Consider the following 21,550-nt stretch of genomic DNA (forward strand, 5'->3'; position numbering starts at 1 on the left):
TTTCCGTTGGACATGCCTTTATCCAGGGTGGAGCCAGGGAGCCAATGAGACTTGAGCTCCCCTGAAAACATTAATTTGTAAAATTTAGGGGGGCCCTTAATCAAGTATTATTGACACATTTCTATTCCGTATCAAACTATTCCCCCCTATATCAGCACTGTGCCTCACCTTAACCCCACAGCCTACCATCACTGCTCCACCCCCCCACAGCCTATCATCACTGCTCCACCTTAACCCCCACAGCCAGCCTATCATCACTGCTCCACCTTAACCCCCACAGCCAGCCTATCATCACTGCTCCACCTTAACCCCTACAGCCTATCATCACTGCTCCACCTTAACCCCTACAGCCTATCATCACTGCTCCACCTTAACCCCACAGCGTATCATCACTGCTCCACCTTAACCCCCACAGCCTATCATCACTGCTCCACCTTAACCCCCACAGCCTATCATCACTGCTCCACCTTAACCCCCACAGCCAGCCTATCATCACTGCTCCACCTTAACCCCCACAGCCAGCCTATCATCCCAGACAGGCAGGCCCCCGCTGACCCCACACCCGTTCCTCTCTGCAGCTGCTCTCCGGCCAGTGAGCCGACACCCAGCCATCTGGCCAGCCGCAGTAACTCCACACACACCTACTGCGCTCCTAAAGACAGTGTATCCGCATTCTGCTGGCATCGCAGGGCAGTCAGCGTATCAGCATCCACGCCTCAGCAGCTACAGAGTACACAAACACCTCACCGAGTACATCCTGCTCCACAGGCTCGCCCAGCCTGCCAGCTGTATACACTCGGCCACGCCCCTTATCAGCCTGTGCCAATCGCTCAGTGTATCCTGTTGCAGAAGCCTCTCCATACACTCTCCAGCCACCATTGCAGCTGATTCCAGTACCTTAAACTAACTAACGTCCCCAAAGATAGCCAGAGGGAGTTGACTGAAGATGGCGCTGGATCACCAACTCATTTGCCGAACTGAACCTTATACTGTGTACTCATGCAGCACCGCGTTCTAGAGGAAGCCCATTTAGCAGCCATTTAGGCACTATTCACAGCCCTACACTGCCGCCGCCATGGAGGCCCGACAGCAGCAATAGGCCCAGCCCCATCAACTCACACAGAGCAAGATTGCCGCAAGAGCTTGATCCTTGGCGACTTTGCTGGAAGGGAGATGGAAATGAGATGGAAACAAGATGGAAATGATGATGACGGCTCAAGGTAAACGCTGACCGAGTGGAGGGCTGGAGGGCCCCTGGACAGAAGGAGAGGGCCCGGAGACGGTGGGAGGCCGAGCAGCAGGAGATCAGGAGGTTGTGTCTTCTCTGTGGGAATGCCGAGCGCTACGTGTGGCAGTGGTGGATCAGGGTTGGAGGTGAATGGTATCGGTAGTGTGTGGTGTGCCGATGAGGCCAAAGCACCCCACACCCAACACCCTACAGGTTCAAACGTGTAGGATGTATGACTACATGCCGTTTTGTGTGTGGTCGCTCACAATTTTAGAATCGTACACGATTATTTTTTATATTGTAATCTGTCCCCGGCATAAGATGTATAACCGGCACTAAACACTAACATACAAAGAAAACACAGATTTCTGCCCTTCAATGTAAAGCTTGACCTGAGCCAGGACAGGAGGGTAGACAGGTCCTTACCTTCTCAGTCTCACGGCTGCACTTAATTATGAAGATATTTGCGTAGATATCTTCAACACACATCCAATTTGACAGAGACAAGGTTGTGTCAGTCCACACCCAATCCATTACAGCACGCAGCTCAACGAGGAAAGGAACCAGGCGAAACCTTTACACAATCATGGGAAAGAGCATGGAAACATATTTTTAGATATACTTTATGTTTATGGAATCTGCCCCCTAAAGTCACTTTAGGGAATACCTAAGAATCGCTTATGTTCATTGTATGATCAGTGTTTTTTCATCAACTAATAATATATATATATTTTTTTTAAAAACACAGGGCAGAAGCAACAACTGGTAGAAGTCTTTCCTATATATACATCTATCCTCACCCTTGGAACAGAAAAAGGTTGAGGTGGTTGTATCCCTTGGTAAGGAAATTGCCCAGAATTCGGGTGGGGTATCCACAGCGGATCTGATAGGCAGACAGGCCGAAGTAGATACACTTGACAAAGTACCAGAGTTGGGCCACAAAATTCTGATTAAACATCCTAATGGAGAGAGAGAGAGAGAGAGAGAAAGAGAGAGTGGGAGCAAAGATATGTAGGTTTTCAAGATTGTTTTCCTTATACCAAGAACAAATTCATGTTGAAATTCATGTTATGTTTATGAAATACGTAACATGCCATAATCTATGTGCTAGTAGCCTTAGTATTTGTAATTATTACACTGTAAAAACATTTAAAGCGCTTCTATATTTAAAGATAGCAAACGAATGGTGCACTGTACAATTAATCATGTTTTTTACAAATAATCATTTTACTTAAATTTGTATGAGCTACTTGATTGTTTTGTAGTCACCTCTCAGTGACTGCAGGAAGAATAAAGAACATCCACAGGTGAATACCAAACACCAAGATAATCTATAGGAGGGAGAGAAGAGAAACAGATGAAAACATGTCTAATGTCGTCTAGCTTCCTAAAGGTGCTGTAGGTAAGACTTAAAAACGATCATCTGAGTGCAATTTGTTCGGAAGTCACCTGAAAAATATATATTGTATGGACTACCTGAAACACGGCACTCTCACCTGAAATATGAGCTTCCCCAGTACAGTCTTACGGAGATACAGGGCTCTGTCAATGATCATGGTGCTGAACTGGATGAGCAGCATCACCAGGAAGGCCTCTGGGACCTGGTCGTCCGACAGAGAGGAGGCGATGTCTGCTGCAGCGCTGTGTTTCTGGGGAGGCAGTTTAGCAATCAGTGCATTCAATCATTGTGTTCTGATTGTGCTGTCTACGCCCGTTTCCTTTATGCTCCTTAACAAACAGAACCACAGCTCTAGAAGATGCTACTCTCATTATTCCTACTACTTTATTTTTCATCCACAACGTACGTTTGAAATCAGTGCAGTTGGTCTATAGCTTGGCCCATTATTCAGGTCTTTACATGGTTATACGACATGTCCACCAGCCCTCTGTTTAAAAGCAGAACATCAGTCCCTTAAGACGTGGATACAGGAAATAACTATGCCTTGTGTTTCTTATCAGTCAGTAACTAACACAATTGTCTTGTCGTATGTTGCAACTAAGCTTGTCCTGTGTAAATGTTGCTGCTTTGCGTGTCTGTCTTCAATTGCCCCTTGGGGACAAATAAAGTTTTTTGAATTTGAATTGAATTTGGATAAACAACACGCCTGCCAAGTCCGACCTTGTCTTCCTCCCTCTCTCCTCGGCTCTCTGTCTGCACCACCCAACACCTCCACACCTCTCAGTCTGCACCACCCAACTCCTCCACCCCTCTCTGTCTGCACCACCCAACACCTCCACCCTTCAGTCTGCACCACCCAACACCTCCACCCTTCAGTCTGCACCACCCAACACCTCCACCCTTCAGTCTGCACCACCCAACACCTCCACCCCTCTCTGTCTGCACCACCCAACACCTCCACACCTCTCAGTCTGCACCACCCAACACCTCCACCCTTCAGTCTGCACCACCCAACACCTCCACCCTTCAGTCTGCACCACCCAACACCTCCACACCCCTCAGTCTGCACCACCCAACACCTCCACCCTTCAGTCTGCACCACCCAACACCTCCACCCCTCTCAGTCTGCACCACCCAACTCCTCCACCCCTCTCTGCAGTAACAATCCCATACAACAGAAATAGCAGAAACACACAGGGAGAAATCAACCAACCACTGTGTTGGACAACAGATGGTCAACAGAGGACCCTGGCAGGAGAAATGAAGCCTGCTGCAAAAAAAATAGAACAAAGATGAAAATAGAAAAGGTTTACTACTTTGGTTTAATACTCACTCCAAACGCCCAGAATCCAAACACAATGATGATAAAGTCAACCACGTCTGTCAGGAACATGAGAGCGTAGACGTCCGTAGCTGCACGGTATTCCGTGTGGAGGATATTCACAAAGAAACAGCGGGCAGGTCTGTAAACATCCTGAGCGCTAGAGGAAAAGAAAGGCAGCAAATAACAACTAAATGATAATAATAATTATTATTATATTTCCTGTTGCATTAGCCTTAGCCATTACAAAAAGGTCGTAGTGTACAAACATCTCGTAGTATGAAGGGAACTCACAACAGCAGATATTTGCAAAGTTTGAGTTACATTTACATTTACATTCACAGCATTTAGCAGACGCTTTTATCCAAAGCGACTTACAATAAGAACGTTTCACAGAAGACAGAGAAACAACAATATATCGCTGTATGTACAGTAAGGATGTTCATAGAACCAAGCACCAAGCACTAACCATCACTAGGTTAACCCATTCCCCGTTTACAACAACAACAGCTAGGATAAGATACTACACAACTTAGTACTTTATTACATACAATAAGTGCGTAAATTAAGTGCCAGGACGTACGACATGCAATAAGTGCCTAGGAGGGGTGGGAGGGGGTCGCTATGCAGAGTCTAGGTGAACTCTGAAGAAGTGAGTCTTGAGTCTCTTCAGTGTGGGTTCAACTCACCGGGAGACTAACACGTGCTTTATCTTCTGTCCTGCAGCTAAAAGTCTCTCAGCTCGTCTGCTCTCCCCCTTCTTCTTAACCGGCTCCTTGATTGGCTGTGACGCTTCTGTTAGTGAATCTACATGAGAGTTAGAAAGTAAACACACACACGACACACAAACACACACACATATATGAACATGCATATATGTGAGATATAAGTATATATAGAGAAATATAGTTTCCTAAAACCAATGTAGCCCCCAAGATATCGTAGATGAATACCGTTGCTCGTCTTTCGTTTGGCCTTCCGGAAGCGGAGTCTGCTTCTCTTCCTAGGTCCGCTCTTTTCCGTGTGTCCTTCTCCCTCTAGCTTGGTGTCCTCTGGACCAGTAGGGGTTTCCAAACCCTTCTGTGGTCCAGTGGCAGGCATCTCTTGGGTGTGTCCAACAACAGCAGGGTCACGGTGTTCATCCTGCATTGATTGGACATGGGTTGGGATTCAATTAAGATTACTCCCATCAGATCAAATACAACTAGCTCAGTTTGCAGTATAGGAGCCTCTCACTATCGCCATCATCCTGTGTCACTTGAGTTTTTAAGAAAACAGTACAAGCCTTTTCTGACTGAACCAGGGCTGGGCCTTGCTGGTCGGTCCAGTCGGATTCGTTGGTATCCTTGTTCTCAACTCCTCTCTGAAAAACATCTTCATCTGAACCCCTTCCTGCTTCCTCCTTCTCCCTTCCTTGCCGTTCTTTGTCCGGGCCGTCCTCGTTGGACGCTGTGTTCTCCTCCAGCGGGCCCTCCTGGTCCCACAGGCCGTAGCGCTTTGGAAAGACGAACACAAGGTTACTGTTGTCCATGCATCCGAGTGCAGCATGTTGCAGCTCTTCTTTAAGGTTAGTTGGGCCCAACAAATCCAACAACCTCGATCCATAGTGGAGTTTAACTTTTTTATAAAATTGTATCGTCAATTAATTGACCAATCACTTATTTATCTGACTTGACTACGTTTTTGTCAATGGTGCATTGAAGCTTCAGGGCGTGCACTGCAGTAAAGTGTGTTAACTTCATTAAAGCGGCCTGCACCCTCTAAAGAGGGCATGCAAATGACTACAGTGAGCCTGCCCTTAATCAACGCCTGAGTGCTTTGCTCTGTGACAGAAAGAAGACGCACGTTTGAACTAGATAATATGATAACCGTCACTCACCATCAGCAAAGACCTGTGGAAGAACAGTGCTAGTAGTTGTAACAGATCGTATCGGATGTAGTTGTCTGTCTTCTCAAGGCCCAGGATCCGTGGTGTAAAGAAGGGCTTGTCCTCGTTTAAAGTCATCTCATAAACGCTGTTCCATGGAAAGAAGCCAAACTGAAACAGGTACTTGACCACCACCATCACCTGTTGAAAGATCGACATTTAGCATATTGGAGAATGGCCGAGCTCCTGTTCACACAAGCACTGTGTGTTAGTACAAGCCAAAGCATTATTCTGACAATTATGACAGTAACATTGATCAATACAATTGACCACAACATCCATACATGCCTTTCCACATTCCACGTACCTCTGTATAGATAATAGCCGTCATCCAGAATTTCTTGGTGGGTCGTGGGACAGCTAGCATGGCCCACAGAAACACGAGAATGGGCAAGACAAGGGATATGGCCGAGGCTGAGACCACGTTATTGAGCACTATTATTAAATAGCAGACCAGCTCTGAGTTGGCTGCCAACAAGCTGTACAAGGCAAACAGGAGCTTTAAGAGGCGGTTCTGCTTGGCGTAGAAGTCCCTGCTTTGCTCCAGCTCCTCGATGAAGAACTGAGAACTGCAGAGACAGGATCTGAGTTAGTTGGTTTCATGTCACAGATCTACTCGTACAAATCTTTTTCATTGACGTATGCTTCTCTCCGTGCACTACGGAGGAGCTCTTTCTCCAGCCGCTGAGAAGGTGGTCGACCTTCCCTTACCTTTCTCCCAGCATTTCACTGGCTGTTCTGGAGTGTCTGTGTTGTTTGTGAGCCCCCTGTGGCTCTACTGCCAGCCTCGTGGTGCTGCACGACTGCTTAGTCCCACCATCATAGACTGCTGGTTGTACTGTGGACCAACCTGTGATGGCCAGGAAACTGAGAGACAAGGGGAGGACAAATGATATATACATATAGACATATATATATATATATATATTTATAAAACGGGGGGCCTAAATCAAGCAATCTGATTGGTTCCCAACCGTTGTATATTGAGCGTATACACACAGCTATGACGCCCGTTCAGTTTACGGAGTTCAGTGTCACTCCGCGCCTAACTCTAACTGTTGTTTATTTATATATAAAATCGATAGCGTAGTTCACTGAAGCCTAAAAAACATGTTGATTGCTGGAGAGGGTGGAAATGTTGTAAAGCAATAGGCACACGGTCGGCAATTTAGCCTACTATTGAGTTCGAGTGAACTCGATAGAAGGCTAAATTGCCGGCGAACCAAGCTACCGTCTTTAGCCTAGCCTTCTCTCTGAACAGTCTCTACAGTGTGTTGCATAGCAACCGCCGTACACTTTGCCGGCAGCCGGGAGGGACTACTTTTTTGTATTCGTTAAAAAAAATGCTTTTCCGACTTTCTAGCTTTTTCAAAATTGAGGGTGTCTATGACTTTCATTTCGCCATATTTACGTAACCGTTTTATAAAAGCAATAGATCACTTCAGTCAGTGGTATACGGTCATTATACCACAGTGAAGGGGGTCGCCGCCCCTCCGCTGCGCGTCGGGACGGACAACGCCCCTTAACTGTGGTATAATGAGCGTATACCACGGCCTGTCGTGATCTATTGCTTAAATATACTGTACATACACATATATATATACACATATATACATTTACAAATATATACATATATATACATATATATGATAAGGGTTAGCAGTGAACTACTATTTCTCTGTTTAATTGTTGTTTGAAGACGCCTGGGACAGACAGGCTCACTTGTTTGTGTCTGCATGTGTCTCGTCTAAGCTGGACTCCAGTGTGTGTCCGTCCTCAGAGAGCTGGTCCTCTGAAGGCTCCGCTGTGGTCGCTGGCTGGAAGGGGACAAGCAGATTTAGGGGCCACGCAATGGAGCAGAGCAGTTCATGTTTAACATCCTTCTGGCATTGTCTGTGGACATCACCTGTACTATCTTGTGTATGTGCATGTAGCGTTCTTTGCACAGAACAGTAGAAGTATCCCTGTACTGTTTAGTCAACAGATTGAGCCACTCAGTCAGCCCGTCCACCATCGCCAACACGATGGCCCATAAGAACTTCAGGATATCCAGGATTCTTTGGACCACTGCTCCATGACCTGCACATCAACATGAAGCAGAAGATAGTGGCTCACACCCCACAAATTCTATGGCTATTGAGTAGATGTATGAGTGGATTTGTTAGAAATAGAATTACTCCCCGTTAGCTAGCAGTGAGTGAAATGTGCTGTGTTTTTCAATCTGATTCAAGCCTTGAACTTACCTACAACTATAAGGAAACTTTGTTCATAGAAGCCATCTAATCTATTCAGCCATGGCATTTTTTTAAACGTCAACTTTAAGCATAAGTCATATGGAGAAAACATACAAAGCCTCACATATTCAACACCTTTCACTGGCTGTTGTTTAAGAATGACTAATATATCAGGCGATATATATACTTACCAGAGTCTGACTGCTCAGTTGACTGCTGTCCATCCTGGATCAGATCCTCAAAGACATTATTGTCACCTTAACACACATAGAAGCACAGGCAAACACACGTGAATTGTTAGCAGAATTGTTCTGTTGTGTGTGTGTGTGTGTGTGTGTGTGTGTGTGTGTGTGTGTGTGTGTGTGTGTTTGTAGGTGCGTGTGGGTGCGTGTGCGTGCGTGCGTGCGTGCGTGTGTGTGTGTGTGTATGCGTTCTGGGAGTGGTTTCCTGTTTTAATGATCAATGATGTTGTCATGAGACAACACATTGTGAAAATACTAATTAAACATTTTTGATCACCTTTAGTGATACAATGACACGCTGTTTATGATTTGGATTTACAATTTACAACTCAAGACAACAAACATAATAGATTGGACATAGACTTCGGTAAAGCTCCACGGCATCACTATGTGTTCTGTGTGTGTGTGTGCAGATGTACCCGACTCCAGCCCAGCCTCTTGGGTCCTCCTGTCGTCCCTCTCCTTGTCGCCCGCCTGTCTCTTGTCTCCTCTCTCCAACCGCCTCAGCTCTCTCTGTCGTCTCTGGCGGTCGCGCAGAGCCGCCTTCACACTGGTCACCCAGGCCTGGTACGCCAGCTGACGCCAACATAAAACAATACTCTAAACTCAAAACGCTCTCGTCTAATAAACTAAATGAAATCATTTGAAAAATTAGGACTTTCAACCTATGTAAAAAAAAATCCAATGACTTATAGCAACTTGTAGCTTATACAACAGTTTATATTAGATATTTGTTACTTTCATCTATACTAATAGGATCGTCTTTTATCAGCGTACATATTTTTAATCTTCCGCTGTGTTTTCACCGTATGGTGTTAACGTTATTATCGAAACATCTGGTCAATAGTTACATTTAAACATTGCTGTCAAAGTTGCATTGGCAGCGCATTGATCTGGAACTGTTGAAAAGCATAGGTGTCCCATTATTGAAAATAATGCACACCCCCGGAATGTTATTGACCAATCAGAAGCACATGTTCAAAAGCTGCGGTGTAAATACAGGCGCCAACCTGACATGCGGTCTGCTTCTGAGGGGTTGGCTCCTCAAAGAGCGTCTCGTCTTCGTCCTCGCTGTCTGATTCAAACAGGTAGTACTCGCCAGAGTGGAGCACTGCAGGAACAGCAGCATGTGTTAGCTTGTGTAGCACACACGTCTGTATAAGCAACACAACTAACACAACTCTCATGAAAGATGTAAGTCGTCCGACCGGCGGCGTGGTGCATCCACGGCTGGTGCCATCTCTTCGGCGTCTTCCTTCTGGGGTCTGGACGGGGACAAGGGTCTTGGAGAGTGGAGGAACCGATCGTTAATTATCTTTCTCTGTGGTTAATGGTATTTTACCTATTTTGATATTTTAATAACATTAGTAGTAGATAGATACATGATGACCGATTTTGTGTAGCACTAAACATTCAATCCAGTCCAATTGATACATGCCCTGTGTTTAGGAGGGGTTCACATAATGTCACACACAGCTGCCATCCTGCTGCTAGTTCATCATTATTATTGAATCAATAATAACTGGTTGCTTGGTTATTCAAAAATTGTAGCTCCTTCTTCATGGAGCTTCAGATCGGTCTGATAAGCGGTTCTGTTTAACATGTAAAGGACTACATTATGGAGAATGTGGCTGTGTTTTCCTTTTCCTCAATCAGCTTCATAAACAATTTGAAAACCATTGAGATTCCTTCACTAACGAATGAGCTGGACTTTTTTTCCACACACTCCAGAATCTTTACCATCAGCCTCATCCTCCAGAGACTCTCCAGATGATCTGCGTTCTGCTCGGTACTTCTTCTGTCTGGAGCGGATCCTCTGCATGCTTTAACACAGATAAGATAATATAGATAAAGGGAGCATGAGGGATTCTCTTTTTATAGAAATACAACAGCGACTCATGATCATGCTACATCGTCATACATTGCTATTGCTATTTTATTTTATAGCTGTATCTATTCAATCATTAAAACATATCCATCAATACATAACAATTCCTAAATTGCTGTGTGGCTACGAGACGAGCGTCAATGTTTGTTAAGTATGTTAATGGTGACATCTCCTTCCATGGTACATTGATTAATGACAACTCATCATCACACATCTCATATCAATTAGTAATAATATATTTTACTTTCTCAAAAATGTCACTAGAAATGAGGCACTGAAGCTACAACATATCCTTACGATCTCTTGAGCTGTGAGAGGGACTTCTCCTCTGCCTTCTGGTGGAACGTCATGTCCTTCACCAGGCTGGCTCTGAACAACTCAAAACCCCTGTGGCAAAGCAATACAGCATTTAGGTTGTCTTTGTCTGAGATACAAGCCATACTATACTTACACATCACTCACCTATTATTTAAAGATCCCATGGCATGCAACTTTATGAATGCTTTTATATAGCTGTTAGTGGGCCCCTAATGCAGTACTTGAAGACGTTGAAGAATTTCAGCCTTGGTGCAGAGTTACAGCCACTACGAGCCAGTCCCACAATGAGCTCTCCACAAACGTGCTGTTTTTAGAGGCGGGTCAAGGTGGAGGGTGGGGGTGTGGCCCTGAGCAGCTTGCGGCCAAGCTGCTCACTCCGGGTGCTCCGTTGGGAGTCCTGGAGCTTTATATCTAAATAATATCATGTTATACATAGATATCTATATCATATATATGATCACAGCCAAAATCTGTGTGTGCCTCCAGACGATATTATGAATCTCAAACGACTGCGTCGGGTTCTTCCACTTCCACATCAATCTGAAGTAGACTGGACCACGACATGGAGGAGAAAGGGATTGTTGCCCGCGATTGTTCACCGCGATTGTTTCCCGCTGGAGCCCCGGTGGCGCCTCGGCGCTGCCCGCTGCCCGGCGGTGGTGCCTCGGTGGTGGTGCCGAGGCGGTGGTGCCGAGGCGGTGGTGCCTCGGTGGTGGTGCCTCGGTGGTGGTGCCTCGGCGGTGGTGCCGAGGCGGTGGTGCCGAGGCGGTGGTGCCGAGGCGGTGGTGCCGAGGCGGTGGTGCCGAGGCGCTGCCCGGCGGTGGTGCCTCGGCAGCGGGCAGCAGGCAGCGGGCAGCGGGGCTCCGGCGGGAGACAGTCGCGGGCAACAATCCCTTTCTCCTCCATGGTTCATGTACTTCAGGGATTCAAAGCCAAAGTTCCTTTCCCCCAATTCCTTCTCAACCATGGCTGAGATAACCCCCACTACGAGTCTCGTTGTGGAAATACCAGAGACGTCAGAGAACCCGATGCAGTCTAGTCTTTTCACGTCCATCCAATAACCCTCAACTGGGATTGAGGACTGGGACTCTAAATTGAAAAAAGTCTGTTAAGATATTTTTACCAAACCAAAATCAACCTGTGATCGGTTGTTTTCACTCTCACCTTGAAGCCTGTTTGGCCGAGGCCTGGAGCTCTGCTGTCACGTGGAGGAAGTAGAAGCTGAGGAAGACCCGCCTCTGGAGCAGCAGGAAGAGGAAACAGATGCTGTCCCAGATGATGCCTGCCTCCTCCACCGGTAGGGTGCAGGTCTTGTCGCCCACAGACTTGGCTGATAGTAGAAGTAATACAAATAAAATGCATGTGAAAAAGCAGCACATGAAGTGACATTGAGATAGAAATGAAAGAAATACAGGATTTTGACAGAATTGTAGCATCTTGCAAGAAGTCACGCAGTCAGTGGATTAGAAAACGGATCATTCAAGTGGTATAGAAGTGAGGAAACCAGTACTTACGGTCATAATAACCCTTTACTGTGCAGACTAGACTGAAGAGCTGTATCACCCAACAAAAGCCTTTCTGCATCTCCACTACAAATACACATGCCAGGATCTGCATTCAAAACACAAACAAAACACAACAAACAACATAACAACATATGTCAGCAGGATTATTTGATTAATATAACATTATATAATATTGAATATATATATATATATATATATATATATATATATAACTACTTGTATATTAACTATTATTCTTAGGATGAGACAAATGTAGTTTAATTGAATCCATGATTTAAGTACTTTGATAATCATCCACACTCAAAAGGACTTCATGTCATCTGGATCTGTAGATATGTGTGAGGAGGTGTTTTTGTGGGCCTCACTTACCGATAAGAGATTCTTTGCGATGATAACTGCTACGTTATAGATGATAAGGCAGTCCCACACAGCAAGGCGGGCCCTCGCTGGTTTGACCAATAGCTGAGTCCCAAATAAAAAGAAGAAGAAACAGGCCAGCAAATAACCCAGACCAAACACAGAGATCCTAGTTGCTCCGGTGACAAAGACCACCGACAGAACGAACCAGTAGAGGTATCGAAACACCAGAACTTTAGCCATGTCGAGGTAACACCTGGAATGAGGGAAACAGAGGGAACGGGAGAGGAGTCATTACTATGTTATTACGCTCTCAGTCACACATTACACTCATCATTCTGCGCAACAATAGCAACTCAGGAAAGCTTGCGTTTAACTTTTATGCTCCTGACAGATGGAATAGACTCACTAAAATTGGAGCAATTGGTCTCAATTGAGAAGTTCAAGGGGATGATTGAAGTCTCATTAAATAAAGATTGCTCTTGTTTTAAATAGCTTTCTTAACCGTCCCAATGTATTATTAATATGTATTGAAATGTTGTTCTGGTTGTTTGACCTACTGTTTATATCTATTGTACAGTTGTGTTTCTGTTTTTATTTGTTTGTTGTTATCAGGGCGTCATTGAAAAAGAGAGCCTGCTCTCAATGGCCTGACTAAATAAAGGCTAAATATTTTTTTTTACTATGGAACAATACAGGAAAACCACTGAATCTGGTACTGATCGCAGACTTGTTGGAGGCTTTTGCATTGTACAGAATGATATAAAAGTGGTACGTGTTGTCAAATGGTTAATCCTGCCTTCCATTTCAGACGAATGAGTCTCAGGCCAGCTTGGTCCACCGAGCAGTAGTATACATATGAATGTTTGATAGTTGGACAGATGACGAGGTCAACGGTTCAATAAAGAAAGCTTTTTGCCTGCAGTTGATGAAGTTGGGTGTAGGGTTAAACAGTTGGTTCTCCATGGGATCAGGACAGTCTTTGTTCTCCCCCGCAAGAACCATCCAATTCTCTGTCCGCTCATTCTCAAACACCTTCCACTGCTGGGAGGCACACATCAGCAGGACAAAATCCGCTGTGTACACACAAACACATGCATCAAGTCCAACAAGTAACAAAACCATTGGCTGCTACCAATCATGAACCATAGACATGTTTTACGTGACCTCATGACTTAAATTAAACCATCACTTAAGTCCAAAAGATTGAATTTTTTAGGAAACATGTTGCTTGTTCCAAAATAATGATGTATAAATGAATGTTTTCAAGAAATGTATAATTGCACACAACCAATGGAACAGCTCCTTAGGAGTATAGTATTTAGGGCCTGATGAGTACCTATGAGATTTTGTGAGTTGGGCTCAGTGTAGAAATCGGGCAGATAGATCCACTTAATCAGAGCAGAGTTGATCAACACCGGAGTGTTCCACCGCCATGGATAGTCTAAACAGAGGAGAGACAGAGAGTCAAGAGGGTTACAGGGGAGACTGTCTCAAACCCGCCGTCATCAGGATATCAATAGTGATTATATATGTATTTAAAATCCATTAAATAGACCCTCTCGACAGAGGATTCATCATAGGACACATAGTTGTCGCTCCTAACACTAATTATGGGTCTGCTACTTTAAAGAGCACAGTGTCATTGGGCCTCATCAACAACTCGTATGCACACATCTGTGCCTAAAAGTACAAGTGCTTTGAATCTAATAACCTTTATTCAACAATAATCATAATAAAATGGTATTAATAAGAATAAGCCTGTTCATATATTTGTTTGCCTTATAGAGGCTCTAGAATAACTCATTACAAGGCTTTGTAATCGCTGAGTGGGTATCACACGTTAGGCTTTATGTATTACTTATCACGACAACTCAAACCTTCTAATCCTATCTGCATCCTCTAAAGGCTGCCCCACACTACACGATTTTTTTTATCTTATGCGATTTTTGAGTCGGAGTACACCACACACTTAACGAGAATCGCAGCCGATTTTTGCTCTACGATCCGACATAAGATTAGAACACAAGACGGAACACCACACACTACAGGATAATCTTATCCGATTCTCGGCCGTGTAGGCTACGTCATCCAGCACGAGACAAGAGATCGAGAGACAAGAGATTGTAGATCTAGAGCAGCGGTTCCCAAACTTTTTTTCCTGCGCACCCCCTTTACGTCCCAACCGGGTTGGCGCACCCCCGATCCCCACTTCAAAAAGAAGGAAAAAAAACGCAACAAAGCTTTGTTTTATCGCCATATAAAGACTCATGTTTAATCATGCGTAAATAACCAGAACACGCATGACAATAACAACATCAACAAATATACAACAAATAGGACAGCCAAGGGACACGACTGACGTTGTGTGCAAGATCTGCTCATGTGTGATACGCGCAATAGACGGGCAGACGACCGATCTACATGACCACTTTATGCGCCTCGCAGAAGTTAATAGAAATGATGATAAACAAAATATCACAGAGCATAGAGCAGGATTGTGAACGTTTACAATGTATCATGTCAATTTACAATCTGCAAAATGTGTCTGTGTTAGGATATTGATGCTGCGCGCCTCCTATTTGCAACGGAATTTGTTTAAGATATAAAAACATTTAATTTAACACACACGCACTAAAACAGATATTTTCGTTTTTAAATAAATATTTGGAAACGAAAATTGAAAAGTGAGAATTGAATGCGCTTTGGCATTATGGAGCACCTTCGGGTCAGCGTGTGTGTGTGTGTTTTGCGCGTGTGTTTGTGTGTGCGTGCGTCGCTATTATGTTGACTACACACTCAACATGCCAAAAATATCTAACATGTTGGATAACCCCGATTTTGAGATCGGGAGGTCTTAAGTTTATGAGATTTTATCTTAGAACACTACGGCAGACAGGATCATCTTGGCCGATTTTCGTCCCGATTCGGCTGCCATGGGAACGCCACCCCGATTCTCGTAAGGGGCAAATCGGCCACGATATCGGGACATTTATCGTGTAGTGTGGGGTCAGCTTTAGCCAACACTACTCCCTGATCTGTTGAACATGAAGGAAGGGTCTGCCAGTCTATCAGGGGGCCGGGCTCCGTGCACTTCTGGCCCAAACTGTGCTGCCTTTTATAGCCTCTACACTCTTCAGAACAACTTTTAACATTAGTTAAGTTTTCAGCAGTAATATCACTCAAACCACATGGGCACTCCCGTTGCCTTGCCAAGACCTTCAAATCAAATCAAACTGTTGTTTTCTTTGGGATGCTGTGCAGCAGCGTGACAGCGTTTGTTCTCAACTCCTTCACCTCAGCAGGGGCTATGATGCCACTACGGACGCTGATAAATATGACCTCTTTTGTTTTATTGATTTTCTGAAAGGAGGAATTCAAGCTCCGCCGTATAGTCGGTTTTTTTTTTTTGCAAACCTCCTTGCAGAAGCCGGGGGGATACCTTGACTGGTTCAGTCCGCTGGTGCATTAAAGACCCATAAAGCTTTACGAGAGACACCCGTGTCTGTCCTACGACGACGCCTCAGTGGAAAGAGTCCATAGCGCGGCCTTACCGATACAAAGGGCGGGCGGCATCCCCACGCAGAGGACATACTGATAGATCATGAAGACGCACAGGAACAGGCAGTACTTGGGCCAGATCCGAGCCATCGCCGCCCGCCGCCGCCGCACTATGATGATCACCAGCCAGCAGCCGTGGATGATCACCACGAAGTTCATCCTCTGGCCAATCACGTTAATCGTCATCAGAAAGCATATCTGTGAGAAATGAGAGAAGAGAACATATATATGAGTGAGGGAATGAGGTAACAGTCCAACTTTATGTCCTACTTTTTAAATGTTCTTGAATCCTGTAGACATGGGCCGTTTCCGGAAGCACTTTGCCTATGAAGTGTACAATGGGCAGGGGTTCAGAGAACCTCTGGATCCAATGGGTCTACTTATTTAGATGGTCAAATTCAAATTCTTGCATGGTTGACTCCGCCGTCGGTGTGCATTAACTGTTGTAAGTTGCTTTTGATAAAAGCATCTGCTAAATGCCCTGAATGTCAAATGTCTGATATTTGACAAAGGCATAGTTCAAGTCTAATTCTATCAGCTTTACATTTTGAAAACTAGGAAAAACAAGTGAAACTAATGCACATATTATCTATGAAACTTTCCTTTTATACACTGCTTTAAACACTCTCTTATCTGGACTGTGTGCAACATTTCCAGGTGCGAAGATTAAGATTGAGATTGAGAATAAGATTAAGATTTGTGAGCATGATGCAATGTTCTGTCTTAACTGCTCATCATCTTTGCCTTTGTTTGATCATGTTCTAACATCTCTCATGCTGTGATGTTTTTTGTAGATGAACGGAAACAAGCTACACTATTACAGAAACAGCTCAGCACTCTGCATTGTATCATGTACTATTTATGATTGGTTTGTATGCTCAGTGTACCTTTATATATTAACATATATAGTATAACAAAATCATCATTTTGTTTATATATATACACCGCAGCATTGTAGAATACCCCTGATTGGTCAATACACAACCCTCCATGGGTGTGCATATTTGTTTAATAACTGGACACTGTTGCAAATCAATGCATCTAGTTTCAATGTTAATTTTATAATCAACATAAATGCCGAATTATAGTTCAAATGATGAAGATAGTTCATTTTAGCTTTTTATTAGCACATCAATTATTCAATAGTAATTCAATAATGAAATGATTTTGGTGAAACATAATGTGTAGGTGATCTTTCTGATACAGATAAAGCATTGGATACCTAAGTTCACACAGTGTAGGCTTTGGGAACGAGGCAATGAGGCAAATAACACAAGCAGGGTATCTCTGCAGACTGTAGACATTGCCTGTGTGGTGCTAATGTCCAATGCTGGCCTGGATCTCCACACATCTTCATACAAACACTGTGGCATTACACCAAGTGTCATACAAGCTTAGCCCTTGGACGCGGGCATCAACCACTGCCTAGAAGCAGCTCCACACACACACACACACCTCGCTGTCTGTGTCCCTTCCTCATGGCGTCTAAGTGCTCAGAATAGACAATAAGAGGACGACCTGAGCTCTGATCAGAGTCGAATGTTCAGAAACTGGTTGGTGGCAAAAACAGGACATGTATACTCTAAAGTCAGGTCATACTTCTATTGACAGTAACAAAATGGCATCAATTAATAAGTTGAAGATGATATAAGACAAATGACCACGTTTAAAACCAGTCCTTCACAACATAACATACTAAAATCTGTTTCTAGAACTTTCTCTTGAATAGCTTAAAGACTTGGCTAAACACTTAGCCATCAAAAGCGATGATGGAAGTGATCCCTTCAGAGAAAGACAACTTTTTCATTGCCTTTTGCTAGATGCTGTCTGTTTCTTTTGTTGTGCCTAACCAAGTTTCGCTTTGGCTCTAAGGGGCTAATAACCCTTAGCCCCTTAACCCTTAGCCTCTAATAACTATTAGCCCCTTAGAGCCAAAATAATGGGAAGATAGGGTCCAGCTTGAAAAATCCCAATACCTAAACTAAGTGTATTCAACACGTTAGTAGGTCTTGTACATCACAACGTCACATCGCAAAGACCACCACAAGCATATGGGCAGTGGATGTCAGCTATTATGGAAGAGTCATTCTCTGTCAATCAAGCAATTCATCCTGAAAATTATAGTTATGATGCATGTAAACTGCTACAGCGTTTAGATTGTGTGGAACAGTGAAACCAGTATCAATTGTAATCTCTCGTATCAAATAGGTGTCAGGTAAAAACCAAAACGTCTACAGGTCCACCCCCATTGCTCAGCCTCCGATACGTCATCACCCTCTTCCTACGTACTACATGCAGCTATCAATCATTTTAGCTTGGACTCATCAGCATCGGAACAATCTCTTGGATCTTTCCTGCAAATTCTGTTTTAGTTTGGAGGGTACTCCGAGGCTGCCCAACCTAAACACAAGTTGTTTTATGACACACACCACGTTTAAACCCATCACTGATGGGATTAGCAGGACTCGTGCTTAACACACAGATACGCGTATGCACACACACACACACACACACACACACACACACACACACACACACACACCTACACACACACATACACACACTAAGAATATCTCATTTGTCACTCTGACACACACAAAAACACTTCCAAACAGATGAACTCACACACACACACACACACACACAAACTAAAGCACACACACTAAAGCACACACACACACACACACACACACACACACACACACACACACACACACACTTTGCTCTTAAGCTCATCTTAAGCTAGAGCATGATGAAAGAGAACAAGAAAGGGATGTATAGAAAGGAGAGAGGGAGAGAGGGAGTAAAGGAGTAGGAGAAACAGAGAGCTATAGATACATGCTCAATGTAAAAGCGCTCAAGATGTTTGGTGAAGTGTTATTGGTTGGAGAGGTTTGGACTCTAGGTACACACACCCAGGGGTCCTACTTTACACTTCAGCACTCCTGTTTTCAACATGCCTACCACGCTACTAGCACAGTCAGCTGCGTCCGTTGGAGAGGCTGTGACCTACAAACGATCTTGCAGAGTAACAGACGTCCTAGTAACGGCCCCAGCTGCTGCTCAGCCTGATGTGGAACTGATCTCAGACCGTTGATTGGTCAGGATAATAGAACATAACTACATAATGACACATGTGATGTGTGATCAACTGTGTAATTCAATGCCTACACCATGACTGTGAGACCTAACCATTTCACGAAGGGACACACATAGTTAAGCTGTTGCAATAACCACAGCTGGGGCTAATTGTAGGGTTTATAAATGAGCGGTTGTTGCTTAACGACGTGTGGCAACGCACAAAAACACACAAACCTCCAGCCCAAACTTGTAGAAGGCGTAGTTGAGCAGGTACTTGAGGCAGGTCATGAGGCCCTGGTCCAGAGTGTCCCGGGTGGCGGTGGGGAACAGGGTCTGGACCGCGGGGGGGGAGCGCTGGACCTGGCAGTAGTAGTGGACCTGATGACGGTAGACTGTGGCTTCAAACACCAGCAGCATCAGGACCACCAGATGATTCTGGAAGAAGAGAAGAGTCATCCGGATTAATCTCACCGCTCCAACCCACTGAACCAGAAGAGCAAGTTCACACGTTTGGTGTGAGCACATCATGGGGATAGAGTTTAGCATTGACCCCGTTTACACAAGCCTTGTTTACAAAGACGGGTGTTTTTCTCAGTCCTATCAGGCGGGAATGGTTGTACGAGAGACGTAGACAGCCTTCATCCCAACCCCCTCCTGAGATGGTATACGCTACGTTAATTCCACATTGTGTACCTTGTGTGTAAAAAAATAAAATATTTAATATTGAATACAGAAACAGGCTGGATTCAAAAAGCTTTCTCTTGTGTACACATTGTGCCATTGTGTTGTTAAAAAAAAGGAACATTTTATACTGCAGTAAAGGAATTCCAGATATGAGCGTACTTTGCTGTATCCCAACACTGTGGCATCTTTCCTGAAGCCGAACCAGTTGGCGGGGTCCACGGGCCCCTTGTACAGCGTGGAGTTCCTCATCTGCTCCGGGGACAGGTTGGTCATGTTGGCGAAAGGCTGACGGGGAGGAGGTGGAGAGGACCAGTCAGACCAACGGGGAGGAGGTGGAGAGGACCAGTCAGACCAACGGGGAGGAGGTGGAGAGGACCAGTCAGACCAACGGGGAGGAGGTGGAGAGGACCAGTCAGACCAACCCGACGCCACCCATCATTGACTGTTCTCAAACTCAACTCAGAAATGTTACTGATTACTTTCGGAAAGTACCGATCACAAGCTTACAGCACTTTTAAAATCACGTTAAAATATTGCTTTTGTGTCACCTTCACATCATTCATTTTAATGGGATGGGGGGGGGGAAGGAAAATATGACCAATGAAAAATCTAAACTAGCTGGCTAACAAGTAGAGCAGATTGTGGTGCCGACCGTGTCTGTTTTGGCTGAGACCGCCGGATTATAAAGGATTATAACTTTCAGTAACAATCTCTTGATATAGCGTCTGTTAAATCTCACCAGGCTGCAGTTGTTTGAGTACTTGTCAGGATTGACGATGACCAGCTGGTACAGCATCTTACACACGATGATGACACACACCCAGACGGTGGACAGACAGGACGCCATGGGCCTGAAGCGGCCGTAGGGCATGGCCAGAGACCAAAGCACCACCAGCAACAGGTTCATGACTGAAGGCTGCAGGGGGAGGGGTGACGACACTAACGTCAGGATGGTATGAGCTCGTACTCATTTCTTAATATTCAAATTCTGAACAGAGGCTGAAAAGACAGAGATGGGATTAAGAAAGAAAGAAGTCGTTACCTCTCCTAGAGCGACCCACACGGTGTAGAAGGCCACCATCTTAACAATGTGGAGTTCAAGAAGCCTCCAGAGAAACTCCTGAGTCTGGGTCAACGTATCTGAAAACTGTCTGCAAAGAACCAGCAACCTGTCCATCACTAGACCCCATTTACTAGGCATTAGCTCTGGAGTGGAGGATGTGGAGGAGAGAACAATGGGTTTAAAGACAGGCGTGATTTCAGATCATTTGAGGACATTTAAAATATATAAAAAATATATATTCATATCTATTGGTGAGTTTTTCCTGATTTGGGAAAGTTGGGTAATTTCAGTAGTAACAACTGACCTTAGCATATCTGACAATAACTTGTATAATGTCACATACTTCAATACATGGAAGGCAATACATAAACAAGAGCTACATAATGAATTTCTACCTCAATTTAACAAAAAACTGGACAATCTTATCATAAGATCAAGCTACAGAATGGGAGAACAGCTCACCTCCTTCCTCTAGATGGTGGTTTCCTATCTCCAGATCTTCTTCAAGGCCCTCAGTGCCCTCAGAATTGGTGCAGCCACTCTTTCTGATTTCAGGATGATATATTGAGTTATCACCATATAAACATCATATGATTAACATCAACATTTAACACATGTATCACACGTTGTATAATAACAGCAGCCAATACAGCATGTTGTAAAATAGATGGATTTATAACAAATGCCTACAACATGTATAAACAATCATCTCCTTAATCAC

At 44.4% G+C, this 21,550-nt stretch overlaps 1 protein-coding gene across 1 annotated transcript in view; it reads right to left on the reverse strand.

The window, feature by feature from the left end:
* The window catches only part of piezo1 (piezo type mechanosensitive ion channel component 1 (Er blood group)), a 57,760-nt gene that overhangs the window by 6,396 nt on the left and 29,814 nt on the right, over positions 1-21,550 (reverse strand). The window contains exons 17-46 of the mRNA XM_084470526.1: positions 21,292-21,374; positions 20,809-20,972; positions 20,506-20,682; positions 19,926-20,051; positions 19,317-19,517; positions 15,995-16,199; positions 13,780-13,884; positions 13,360-13,516; positions 12,453-12,696; positions 12,072-12,168; positions 11,722-11,887; positions 10,537-10,626; positions 10,092-10,174; positions 9,560-9,634; positions 9,362-9,462; positions 8,771-8,927; positions 8,301-8,366; positions 7,782-7,954; positions 7,598-7,692; positions 6,587-6,742; positions 6,183-6,444; positions 5,828-6,016; positions 5,234-5,443; positions 4,902-5,091; positions 4,638-4,755; positions 3,961-4,108; positions 2,725-2,877; positions 2,498-2,559; positions 2,029-2,187; positions 1,655-1,802 (exon numbers count right to left, since the gene is read on the reverse strand). Of these exons, the coding sequence (XP_084326652.1) occupies positions 1,655-1,802; positions 2,029-2,187; positions 2,498-2,559; positions 2,725-2,877; positions 3,961-4,108; positions 4,638-4,755; positions 4,902-5,091; positions 5,234-5,443; positions 5,828-6,016; positions 6,183-6,444; positions 6,587-6,742; positions 7,598-7,692; positions 7,782-7,954; positions 8,301-8,366; positions 8,771-8,927; positions 9,362-9,462; positions 9,560-9,634; positions 10,092-10,174; positions 10,537-10,626; positions 11,722-11,887; positions 12,072-12,168; positions 12,453-12,696; positions 13,360-13,516; positions 13,780-13,884; positions 15,995-16,199; positions 19,317-19,517; positions 19,926-20,051; positions 20,506-20,682; positions 20,809-20,972; positions 21,292-21,374 (4,360 nt within the window). The remainder of the gene's footprint in view (positions 1-1,654; positions 1,803-2,028; positions 2,188-2,497; positions 2,560-2,724; positions 2,878-3,960; positions 4,109-4,637; positions 4,756-4,901; positions 5,092-5,233; positions 5,444-5,827; positions 6,017-6,182; positions 6,445-6,586; positions 6,743-7,597; positions 7,693-7,781; positions 7,955-8,300; positions 8,367-8,770; positions 8,928-9,361; positions 9,463-9,559; positions 9,635-10,091; positions 10,175-10,536; positions 10,627-11,721; positions 11,888-12,071; positions 12,169-12,452; positions 12,697-13,359; positions 13,517-13,779; positions 13,885-15,994; positions 16,200-19,316; positions 19,518-19,925; positions 20,052-20,505; positions 20,683-20,808; positions 20,973-21,291; positions 21,375-21,550) is intronic.

Source organism: Micromesistius poutassou, assembly GCF_964030765.1.
Source record: "Micromesistius poutassou genome assembly, chromosome: 7".
NCBI lineage: Eukaryota > Metazoa > Chordata > Actinopteri > Gadiformes > Gadidae > Micromesistius > Micromesistius poutassou.